Genomic DNA, 12,867 nt, shown 5'->3' with positions numbered 1-12,867 from the left:
GCCCCGCGTCGGGCTCTGTGCTGACTGCCAGCTCAGAGCCTGGAGCCTGTTTCAGTCTGTGACTCCCTCTCTCTCTGACCCTCCCCTGCTCACACTCTCTCTCTCTCTCTCTCCTAGAAATAAATAAAACATAAAAAAAAAAAACAAGAAAATGTTTCAGCTTGATATATATGGTAGTTGTACAACACTGGTAATATGCTAAACTGTTCACTTTCTCATGGTTTACCTTTACGTTATGTCAATTTCACCTCAATCTTTTAAAAATCAGCAATATTCCAAGACAAAAATAAAAATAAGCTCCATGTCTTGTTATTCCTGATCCCATTAGCTGCATTATAGCCAAGCCAATATTCTAGATGGTTCTGCTCCACTTGCTCCTTCCTGGTTTCACTCAGGAAACATCCTCCCTACATTACACTACTTTTCCATCAGTTCAAATCCCCTAATCATTTCAAAACTTCTAAGAAAGCAACTTGCCCATAGCAGTCATTCCATCTTTGTGAATCATTGGTTCTATTTGACTCAGTCCATTCCTACCTGTTCTGAAATTCAGCTAATTCAGTACTGACATATGAATGTTTCCTCATTATCCCAAAACTTTTCTCTAATCATTTCAGGCATTGTCTTTTCCTATCAGAGCACAAAGTATAATACAGGCTGTCTTCTGCTTTTGTGTTCCACTATGTGCTACCCAAAATACATTTACTGAAATCCTGTCTGGTTGATAGTTTTTGTTGTTATGTGCTACAGAAACTGTGTGTGGAAGGAGTGGGGAGAGAGGAAATGGTGAAGAAACCATCTCCACCCACCCTAGCTGTAATGGAGATTAGCTTTCACTTCATCTGTGATCAGAAACACAAGACCCACAGCAATATTGTTTGTAAAGACGTCCTGCAGGACAACATACTTTTTACTGTGCTCCTTTTAAAACTAAAATGAATCTAGATTTATAAACGTTTATTTATTAAACTTTCTTTTATACCCAGAGTCCCAAACTCGTATGTGCCACTCAAAAAAAGATAGAGAAAAGTGGAGAATACCCAAAGAAATCTCAACCTTCTTAAAAATGTTATAGACTATACAATACTCTATCACTGAGTGTTATGCAATCCTTCCCTACCCTCTTCCTAAAACTGCTGCTTGGCACACATTTTTTTCAAGGAATCCAGTACTAATATCATGATTTATGTTACAAAAGTCTTGCTTCCAGACATTTCCTAGACTCACACACATAAACCAGAGAGGGGATCAGAAATTCATTTATCATGCGGGTGACTGAAAAAATGGATTAAGACCAGGCAGGTGAGGTACTATGAAAGAGGAGGTTCAACTGATTTTGTTTCATTATATCAGTTATACCTTTATTTTATCCAGTAGGGTGCCTCTGACAATGCTGACAAAGTCAGTAAGACATGATCTCACAAAAATGTTTTTCTGAGTTGCTTTTCTAGAAAACATCTGTTCCATCCACTGTGGGCACATGTAATGCTCCAAAAAATATACATTACTTCCTGAAAATACCTAGAGGTAAGCTAGAATGTTGCAACACCACAACTAGCCAAGGGCTAGCCAAATAAATAGTCAACACTGTCTATATGCTAGTCAACTATATTTTATTTATACTTATACTAAGAAATAAGGCCAGTACTAACTCCTAAGTTAATGTCCTCTAAAAATCTAAAAGTGTTAAAAAATAAAATCTAGAAGTATTATTTGCCTCTTGTCACAAATGCTAAAGAACAACTCACTTTAAAACTATGAGAGACCAGTGATTTTGAGGACCAGAAGAGAATCTAAAATCTTATGTAACACTAAACTGTACACTTAAGATTGGTTAAAATGGTATGTTTTATGTAAAATTTTCTAAAAATCGTATGTAATCATATGTTCTCCTGTGAATGTCAGTTTCCCCTGGAAAAAAGATAAATCTATAAGACTACATTTAAAGGATGAGAAATCATTAAACAATGTGTTTAAATTATAAACAGTGAAAAAATTTTAGTGATCTGAATGAACAGAAACTTTCTGCCCTGTTAAGAAAGGTGTTGATTAGATATTCTCCATCTCCAAGGATGGCATAAGCAATGAAAAAGTTTAAACTGTAGTAAGTGAGATTTAAGTTTTGACATAATTCTAACTAGAAAGGTAATTAAACACTATAATAAGGTATCATGCAAATTTCTGCCCTCAGGGATGCAAGAATAAACTGTCTTGGAAGGATTATATGCAATTCTTCAGGAAAAACTGGAATGAACTGGAGAATCTCTTAAGCCAACTTCCAGCTTTAGAATTCCAGGTTCTATACTCACTGTCCATAGTGTCTCTGCAAGACATTCCACCTAGAGAAAGCGACGCTAATCTATGAGTCATTTCGGTTGGCTCGGCCCACTGGGTTTTTTCATCACACCGGGTTTTTTCATCACACCACTTACTCATTTTCGGTACTCACTGAGGAACTGAAAACTGACTAGTGTTTTTAAGAGGTGGTTCTACCAATCCCAGCAGCATGGCTGCCAACTCAGGTAGAAACACTACAAAATGCTGAAGCTGAAACAATACCTCATTCCAAGTTAAAAATTACAAATATTTATAAAATGTACAATGAACTAAAGACGAGGGGGGTGGGAATCTTTTAGAGAGTAGATAACTGACAAGGCCAAAACATTCAACTTAGTTTTTTGACAGCTTCTTAAAAAGGTGTTACTGACAACAACAAAAAATATTTACTTTTGAAAAGAAAAGCAAAGTCTTTCCAACTTGAGTTTCACTTTTGAAAACTTATGGCCTTCATTTTAAAATAATGATTTTTAATTTGCCACGTTATTTTCTAACAGTCATCAACCAACTGAATGGTGGTCATTTATTACAACCCAGAGCAGGCACTTAAGTCACAGTCAACAGGTTAATCACAGCAATTTGAGAGATTTTGCCAACCTGTATTAGGACGATCTCAACAAAGTAAGACATTAAATGACACTTAAAAACAATATATTTCTAGACTCTATATTTCTTAAACAACACACACAAATGTTTTGACCAAGTATGCATGCATGACTGTATTTATTTTAACTAGATTGTATTAATTAAGATGAATAACATAATCTAACGATGAACTTAACCAAGTCAAAATAGAAATTATAATACAATACTGGGGCTAACTGCTTTCATTAGAAAGAAAAGAACAGTAAGCCTTACTTCCTTCAGTTCACAAATAATTTTTCATTTTATAATCAAAGACCAAGAATATGACTTCTACAGCCAGAAAATAAGGTGGCTTAAAGCTGGATTATCACTTAATTGCCTGCATTCCTAGAAGCTACTAACTTCTAACTGCTTTAATACCTGAATACATCTTTTAATGGCTCACTACTTTGCTCAGAAATGTATCCCACCTTGTTTCATACAGAGATGCTTCCTCATTAGAATACATGCTACTCTGTGACACTGAGCTTAATTATTTTTTACCAAAAAATTCAAATAAAAATTTTATAATGCAACTATAATTTTCAGGTTATTTTTTTCTTACCCACACTGGGCCTCACCTTTCACAAAACCTGAAAACAAACACTCTTAGAAGTTAAACACACACACCTCAAACACATAAAATTCATTACACTGGTTTTGTAGCCACAATAATTATCCTAATAAATACTGACTCTAAAGAACTAAAAACTTATTAGGGCAGGGTTTAAATGGTACAACTCACAAGGGGGTGGGGAGAAATAATGATCCTCCCCTACCAAACTGGCAGCAACAATATGCCAAGTTTCCTATGCTGAACTAGTGTAAACAAGGAAGAAAAAGAGCTGGGGGGTGGGAAGTTGGCAGGCAAAAGAACAACGCTCGTCAAGATACAGCTTTACTTCTAAATTTCACTAGTGTAATACCTGTTCTCAGTGTTTTCAATAACCCCTATAAAGGGCTATTTAAACACCAAAGGTTGGCGTTCAGAAAACTACTGTAGACTGTAGTCCCTCTCTTCCCAGACATAAAAGATAATAAGTGGGGATCATAAATGCGTCTTTAATTATAAAGACTATCTCTGGCATTCAATGCCTCAAAAAGTTTTCTAAATATCTGGAAATGCAATCCCACACTTGCTATAACAATCAAGTTTAAAGATGAAATAGTAAGACCCAGCAATGAAGCTACAAAGGAAAAAAAAATTTCACACATCATCTTTGGTGTGACCATAGCTACAAGTAAGATGAGCATCATTCCAGACAGGACTAGATGAGAAATGGGATAAAGACTAAGCTTACAGACTCTTTTTTCTGGCATTGCCTGAGGCATTCGGTGGACGTGGAATAAAGGGGAAGTTGGTTGTATAAGTGATGCCAAGAGAAACAAGATTCCACATGTCAGGGGACTGAATGCCCAAACACAGAGAGCAAAGGGCACTGATCCCATGGCTTTCTGACCAAAGAAAAGTGAGTTGTTTCACCTGAAATCCCTTCAAAAGAAGTCTAATGGTCTCTCCTTTACCACTCACCCTAAGTGAACTCAACAACCCCTCTTCAGAGAACAAGGAGAAAGAAGTCTTGCTTATCAAAAATAGCCAGCGCTACATCCAAAGCCAAGAAACACTCCTTTGGTCTAAGCGCCATGGTCTTCTGCCCCAATTCTACAAGGAGACTCCAAGCCAAAAAACTTGGTTCCTAGTTTTCCTAAGCCAAGTTCTCCATTTTCCCAAACAACCCAGTTGTATTTCAGATAAGCCCCCTCTCCATCTGGCATTCTGGAGTCCAGGGCTCTAGTCCTCTCAGAAAGTTCCCTCTCTTTCCTTCGCTTTTCCTAAGGCTTTCCCAGACCCTGCCCCAAGTCTGGCACTCTTCGGTCCTCCGTTAGTAGATCTACTACTAGCAAATCCCACTACTCCCTGGCACAACTTTACGGAAAGTCAGCTCTCTTCCCGTACTCACTTGTCCTTCCCCAAAATATTTTTCCTTTTTTCTTATCTAAGAATGGAGAAACACACACACACACACACACACAGTATCTGTTCTCATCTCCTAACTCCAAAGTCTCTCCATTGCCCCAGCTTCTTCCATAACACCTAATTCTCCCCCGAGTGTCCCCTCATCCCTGTCTTCCTCGACCCTAACTCCATACCCCCGAGCTTTTTCCCCACTCCCCAAATTCAGATTTCCTGTACGGTTTACTCTTCACCAACACCACAGCCCTCCGGCTTCCAGGTCCATCCCTATGGTCTGGATACTCAAGTCTTTTCCCTGTTTCCACGTTCTTCGACCCCAAATTCTCCACAGAACCTCAGGAACCCCTCCCCAGTCTCCCTTCCGCCCCGCCTGCACTCCGTGGCCCCCCACTCCCCTCGTACGTTCTCTCTAGTCTTCCTCAGTCCCCACATTTCTCCTATGCCCCTGAGGCTGCCCCATACTCGGTCCACGCTCAGGGAAGAGGGTGCCCCTCAGTGCCGCCCGGCCCGCCCTGCCGCCGGGCTCGGGTGTCCCTTCCCTTCCCCGCGGGCCCCAGGGCTGGCGCGATGGGGCCGGCTCACCAGTTGGTCATGTCCAGGAAGAAGGCGCAACCGGCCGGGTTGAGCTGGAAGCCGAGCAGCCGCTGGAACTCAGAGATGAGCACGTCCTTGTCGGTGGTGCCCAAGCAGCTGAACTTCTGCATCAGCTCAGGGTCCAGGTCCACGTCCATGCCCTCCATGGCTGGGGCCGGACAGCCGCTTCCCCGCCTCCTCACAACCGAGCCGCTGCCGCCGCCGCGCCACCGGGCCCGGGGACCGGGAGGGGGCCCGCTGCTAGCTGGCGCCGCGACCCCGCTCCTTTGAGGTAGGCCCCGGGCCTTTCACCGCCTCATAGGGATAAACTCACTCAGCCACTCACTCACTCACTCTCTCGCTCCCCCCCCTCCCACCCCCCCCAACGCCGCCGCCTCCGCCGCCGCCGCCTCTCGCTTCTCCGCCGCCTCCGCCTCCTCCCGCGCCGCGCCCACTGCGCAAGCGCCGCCCGCCTGGGCCCCGCCCCTTCCTCTCCCGGAGTCCCGCCCCTCAATGGCGTCACAACCTCGTGACGTCCGCCGCGTGACCTCACCGAGGTGGAGCGAGGGGGCGGGGAGTGGGAAAGAGGAAAGGGACCGTCCGGAGGCTGAGGGTGACTCCTGGCCTGACCTTCTCCTCTCCCCGCCCCCACGTTCAAGGGGAGGAGTTAAAGCCCGGGGTTTCGGGAGCAGCTCCGGGATCTTGGTCTACGGCCCACCATTTTGCAGGTGAGGAAACAAGCCTGGGAGGAGAAGAGACCATGGCAAGGTCAAGTACCAAAGGGCACGCAGGACACAGTCCTCTCGGCCAGGGGATTGCCCCTCGTCCTGGAAGGGCTTGTTTGCATAAGTTTTAAGAGCTGCTTTCCCAGATCGATAAGTGCCGTGAATGCGTGGTTCCCAGCCACTCTCGCCGATGGTTACTACAATTTATCAGTGCCGTTTCTGTTATGCAAGTGTAGTATCAAGACTGGGAAGTAAAAGGAGGCCTCGATACAAACATCAATCAGAAGTGCAGACAGCAACACACATAATCTCCCACCCACACTGTCAAGACCAACCCTCTCAAAACAAAGGTTAAGTCACGAGGATTTGGCATGCCTTGTTCTGTTTTTAAAATAGGAGCAAAAGATTGCCGTAAATATGGTACACCTGCCCGGTCAAGGCTCAATTTCAAGATCAAAGAATGTGAAAGGCAGCATAGGGACCATTTTGTCTACCCCCTTGCATTCCCATTTGCCCAACACCACCACATCCAAAGGGGAAAAGATGAATAAGAAATGGTCTACCTTCAAGTAGCTCTCTACTTTACAAATAAGGAAGGTGAGATCCAGAAAGCTTGTATGTCTTGTCCAAAAATACGGAGCAGCCAAACTAAAACCCAGCTTTCAGTTTCCTAATGGGTTATGTTTTCCGTAACAGTTTCAACAGCAGACATTACTAGAATAAGTGAACAGTAGTGTCTGGGTTGCTAGGATGTTTTACAAAGAGAAAGCATTCTATCTCTTTCTGTTAGTAAAATAAAATATCTCTAAAAGCCTGGGTCCTGAGTCACACACATTTAGAATTCTCATTCTACCAGTTATTGCTAATCACAGTGTCTGCCCAGGATTTTAGGATTGCTGTAAGGAAATAAGTGAGATAAAAAATGTAAACTCAAAACAGTGCCTGTTCCATAAAAAACACTTCAAGAAATAATAACTAGTACTGTGGCCATAAACATAAGACAACTCTGGAAATAAACAATGAGGGGCACCTGGGTGGCTCAGTCGGTTAAGCGTCTGACTTTGGTTCAGGTCATGATCTCACAGTTCATGGGTTCCAGCTCCGCATGGCTCTCTGTGCTGACAGCTAGCTCAGAGCCTGGAGCCTGCTTCAGATACTGTATCTCCCTCTCTCTCTCTCTGACCCTTCCCTGCTCATGCTGTCTCTCTCTCTCTCTCTCAGAACTAAATAAAACATTTTGTAAAAATTAAGAAAAAAAAAGACAATGATACAAGTAGCCCAGGATACTTCTTTACCTGGCTTTGCTTCTACATCATTTCAAATCTCCGTTGTCCTCTATTACAATATTAAATATATGCCCTTTCTTTTTTCCTAATAAGGGACCACCCTTCTCCAGTGTTTTTTTTTCCTTCCAACATAAATATATTATGACAGATAACTTTAACAGCAGACAGTTATAATATGTACAAATTCATATAGTACAGTAGTTCTAAAGTTTTTTATAAGAAACAGTTCTTAGGCCTCTAAGACCTATGTAGAACTTAGATCACTGCCAAGGCCTAATTTTTGGGTGATCACAATGTTGGAATATTTTGCTAATACTGGGGAAAATTCTGTGTGTTTCAGAGGTGAACACATAGGGGTGCCTGGGTGGTTCAGTCGGTTAAGTGTCCGACTTCAGCTCAGGTCATGATCTCACAGTTGGTGGGTTTGAGCCCCATGTCGGGCTCTGTGCTGATGGCTCGCTCAGAGCCTGGAGTCTACTTCGGGTTCTGTGCTCTCTCTCTCTCTCTCAGAAATAAATAAAACATTAAAAAAAAAAAAAGTGAACACATATTGTCCCAATCTTATGGGTGGTAGAATGGGGGACACAGATTATAAAAATCCCAATATAAGACCTAAAAGAAACCTGAGACTGTCTAGCCCAACCTCCCCATTTTACAGATGAAGAAACTGAAACCAAGAGGGGGGAACTGATTCACCCAAGATTACACAGCTAGTAAGGGATGTTCAAATTCCCAGTCTAGCAATGTATCCACTGTGTCCTACTACAATTCCTTTAATACTTTGAGTTCAGTTTGGCCTTATGTACAAAATAATCAGAAATTGATGTTACTCTATTAACTAAAACTAAGTGTCTTAACTTGCAATATCCATGGATTAATATTGTGTTGACCTAGGATCCAAAAGAAGAAAATGTTGTTTTCTTATAAACCTGACAACTCCATTAGAATACTGACCCAAGAAAAACTAACAATTCTTGGCCAACCCCCATGCAGTATTAAAGTCTTGACTCACACATAAACAGCCCACATAATGCAAAGGGATCCTTGCAAATAAGAGACCCAAGTGACCCAGAACTTCAGTTTATGACAGAAGTGATCTCAAAAGAGTGTAACTACTCCCCAAGTGAATTCTGAACATTGCGGGAACATTTTTGGTTCTCATGAGATTGGATGTGGTACCCTGGCCAATATTAATTCCCTGGGGACCAAGGATGATCGTCTTCTGCAATTCTTGGGACAGTCACACACAATAGAGAAGTGTCCCGTCCCTAACCACTATGCAAAAACACTGACCAAGGTGGCTGGCACATTAGGTATGAAGGAAGAATCAGCCCCTCCACCCTCCATTGAAGGATTCTTTTGTGGGATGGAATATGAAATGGAGAAAATGAGGTGTTAGCCAATCAGGATACTCACAGAAATGTGAATTTCCACGTAACCCTGAGGGGTTATTAACATGCATGGTTCTGACCTAATGGCTCTGTAGCCTTGTTTTATTTTGTTGGAAAGAGAGCATGGAGGAGGACTGGTTGCGAGACAAAGGGACAAATTGCTGAACATCCCTAAGGATGCAAAGCTGATTGATGGCAATATTCCAAAAGGGCTTCCAGGTATTATCTTAGAACTATGTCAGGAGCTTTGCCAGGAGATGCCACTGCCTGGAATATCCTATGACCAGCCAGTTTCTGTCTGAATTTCTCAGGCTGGTGATCTTGTATAAGAAATTTAAATTAACCCCAGCTCCCCAGACTAGGTCAGTTTCAAAATTTCTTAAAGGAGTTAAGCCATTCAATCATTAGAAGTTGAAACTCTGAGAGAAAAGTGATTCTTCTCACCAAGGCAGCCTAGATTGGTTCCAAATCTCTAAGTCCTAAGATTCAGAATTGCCAAGCCCAGCTAGTACTAAGATTATGCCACAGCATAACTGATTCAGAGAACAGAGAGAGTCCAAATAGACGCTATGGTACATTATATGATAAAAGCAACTTGTCATAGAAACCTTTTGGGTATATATCCAAACTGTAATGACCTCCTTTTCTGCTAACCATTAATGACCTTCTGGGTGGCCTCCAGCAGCCATATGTGTCCTACATTGCCCTTTCCTTTAGATCCTACTTGATTGGACAAAAGGGAGATGCTCATCCTAGGATCAGCCAATCATATTCTCTCTCTCTCTGTCTCTGTCTCTGTCTCTCTCTCTGTAATTTGGAACTGAATTCAATGAGTTTGTGGGGCAGTCCTGGGCTGTTTACCTGAAAGTGAGTGATAGAAATACAGAGAAGAGACCGTCTTTGTGGGGCACTCATGAAAATGTAATTATGCCCATCTGCAGAAAGAGTGCCACAAAGAAGAGAGAAACAAAGATGAGAGACCTGAAGGCTTAGGAGAGAGAAGTTCCTATCATCTTGAGTCCTGGCTATTCTGCTTCTCTTAGATTCCATTAAGATCTCCAGATTCCATTCAAAATACCTTATCTCTTAGATGAAGTAAAAAAAGAACCAAGTTATTTTAAAAAATTAAGAAAATCATGTGAATACAGATTTTGATTTCTAGGTAGAGATGGATATCCTACTCTTAAAAATAATAACTTGGGAGCGCCTGGCTGGCTCCGTTGGGAGAGCATGTGACTCTTGATCTCAGGGTCATGAGTTTAAGCCCCATGCTGGGTGTAGAGATTACTAAAAAATTCAATAAACTTAAAACAAACTCCAGTAGGGGGAAAAAAACAAACAAACCAAGGATGGAGCACCTGGGTGGCTCAGTTGAGCATCTGGCTTTAGCTCAGGTCACGATCTCACCATTCGTGAGTTCGAGCCCCATGTTGGGCCCTGTGCTGACAGCTCAGAGCCTGGAGCCTGCTTTGGATTCTGTGTCTCCCTCTCTCTCTCTGTCTCTCCCCCACTCACACTCTGTCTCTCTCTCTCTCTCTCTCTCTCTCTCAAAAATAAACATAAAAAAAATGAGGAAACAGACAATTTACAAAAGAAGAAATACAAATGGTCAATAAACATATTAAAAGATGTATTATGCCACTTATATTAAAGAAATGGATTAAAACAACAATAAGGTAGGGGGGCTTGGGTGGCTCAGTCAGTTAAGTGTCTGTCTCTTGGTTTCAGCTTAGGATCTCACAGTCGTGATCTCAAGGATCTTGGGCTCTGTGCTGGGCTTGGAGCCTGCTTAAGATTCTCTCTCTTCCCCTCTCCCTCTGCCCCTCCCCAAATCTGCATGCTTGTGTCCTCTCTCTCTCTCTCAAAAACAACAACAATAAGATATCACTTTTGCCTAATCAGATTGTCAAAGCTTTAATAAAATTTATAATAACTTTTGTTGGTAAGAATATGGAGAAACAGGTACTCTCAAACACCACTGCTTCTGGGAATATAAATTGATGTAATTTTTCCTAAAAGTTTGAATTCAGATGAATTGATGTGAGTAACCTTAATAATGTTCATATATAATAGTCCCCAAATCATAGGTTTACAAAAAAGCTTTTCATTAGAAGTATTATAATACATATAATAGTAAAAAGTTAGAAATAACTCAAATGCCCACCAAGAGGGGAATTGTTGAAAAAATATTTACGGGAAGAAGTGGATTCATTCTTTTCACCAATATACTTTTACATGAATCTATGACCAAAAAAATAATTAGAAAGAAACCTGAATGAGGGGCACCTGGGTGGCTCAATTGGTTAAGCCTCTGACTTCGGCTCAGGTCATGATCTCACGGTTTATGGATTTGAGCCCCGCATTGGGCTCTGTGCTGACAGCTCACAGCCTGGCGCCTGCTTCAGATTCTGTGTCTCCCTCTCTCTCTGCCACTTACCCACTCATGCTCTGTCTCTCTCTATATCAAAAATAAATTAAAAAAAAATAAAAAGAACTAAAAAAAATTTATAAAAGAAAAAAACCTGAATGAAAATTTTAATAATCTTAGAGGAAGAAATCTCCAGTCATGATTTCAAAGAAAAGACAGATAGTTTTGCCTGTGTAAAAAATTTTAAACTTTGCTTCAAAGTTAAAAAATAAAATTAACAAATTCCATGAGCATAATCAAAAGACAAAAGGATAATTCAAGGACAATATAATACACAGGACAGAGTACTAATATTATCATTTAATAAATAAACAGTTCTTGAGGCATCTGGGTGGCTCAATCGGTTGACCGTCCAACTCCTGATTTCAGCACAGGTCATGATCCCAGGATCGTGGGATCGAACCCTGTGTTGGCCTCTGTGCTGAGCATGGAGACTGCTTAACATATACTCTCTCTCCCTCTGCCTTTCTGCCCTGCTCACGCTCTCTCTCTCTTAAAAAAGAAATTAAGAAATTAAAAAACAGGGGTGCCTGGGTGGCTCAGTCCATTAAGCATCTGACTTTGGCTCAGGTCAGATCTCAGCGTTCGTGGGTTTGAGCCCCGCGTCAGGCTCTGTGCTGACAGCTCAGGAGCCTGTTTCAGATTCTGTGTCTCCCTCTCTCTTTCTACCCCTCCCCCACTCATGCTCTGTCTCTCTCTGACTCAAAAATAAATAAACTGTAAAAATTTTTTTAAAAAATTTAAAAACAAACAGCTATTAGAATAAAGATGAAAAAAACAATCTAAAGGAAAAATTGGTAAAGGACATGAATGGGCACTTGACAAGAAAAATTATACAAATGGCCTGTAAATGTATGAAAATATTTTGAATACCATGAATAATTAAGAAATGCAAATTAAAACGAAACTGCAATATCATTTTTACCTGTCAGTTTGGCAAAGATTGATCATAGCCAGTATTCTACAAGACTTGAAGAAAAAGACAATGTCGATAGGTTTACAAATTCTTAAAAACCTTTCAGGAGGGTGTTTTGGCAGTGGCTATTTAATTTTAAATGTGCACTTTGCATCTTAGATATCATACAGATAACTAAAAAAGATGGCCAAAGATATATGTAGGATGATCACTACAAAATTTTTGGTAATGCTGAAAAATTGGGAACTATCTGAATGACTAACCATAAGGCTTTGATTAGATTATACTATATTTGTGCAATAGAATGTACACAACTGTTTAAAGAATGGAATAGACCTATATGAGCTAACATGACAAGATGTAGAAGACCGAGTTTTTTTTAAAAAAGCAAACTATTGAGCAGCATATATACTATGATCTCTTCTGTATTTATATAAAAAGTAGAGTAAGTATATATGTTTATGTATGTGCATGGAATATATGCATAGCAAAATGTCTGGGGAAATATATACCAATGGTTGAAGAAAGTGAGATTATGGTAGGGTTGCCACACAACAACTGGGTAACTGGTTGGACTTGATTTCAGGTAAACAACATTTTTTTTTAATGTTT

General features: G+C 41.1%; 1 protein-coding gene across 4 annotated transcripts in view; it reads right to left on the bottom strand.

Annotated features, from left to right (window-relative positions):
• ILRUN (inflammation and lipid regulator with UBA-like and NBR1-like domains) overlaps nucleotides 1–5,885 on the bottom strand; it is a 100,216-nt gene extending 94,331 nt beyond the window's left edge. For 3 of the 4 annotated variants that reach the window (XM_039241760.1, XM_039241763.1, XM_039241762.1), the window contains exon 1: nucleotides 5,519–5,883. In XM_039241760.1, the coding sequence (XP_039097691.1) occupies nucleotides 5,519–5,676 (158 nt within the window). In that variant the 5' untranslated portion in view covers nucleotides 5,677–5,883. Of the gene's footprint in view, nucleotides 1–5,518 lie in introns of all 4 variants that reach the window. The other variant, XM_039241764.1, reaches the window with a different exon arrangement.
• Nucleotides 5,886–12,867: the final 6,982 nt, after the last annotated feature.

This window comes from Hyaena hyaena, unplaced genomic scaffold, assembly GCF_003009895.1.
Source record: "Hyaena hyaena isolate Hyena2069 unplaced genomic scaffold, ASM300989v1 scaffold_202, whole genome shotgun sequence".
NCBI classification, from domain to species: Eukaryota; Metazoa; Chordata; class Mammalia; order Carnivora; family Hyaenidae; genus Hyaena; species Hyaena hyaena.
Note: the sequence above shows the minus strand (reverse complement) of the source record. Positions and strands in the feature narration are given on the sequence as shown.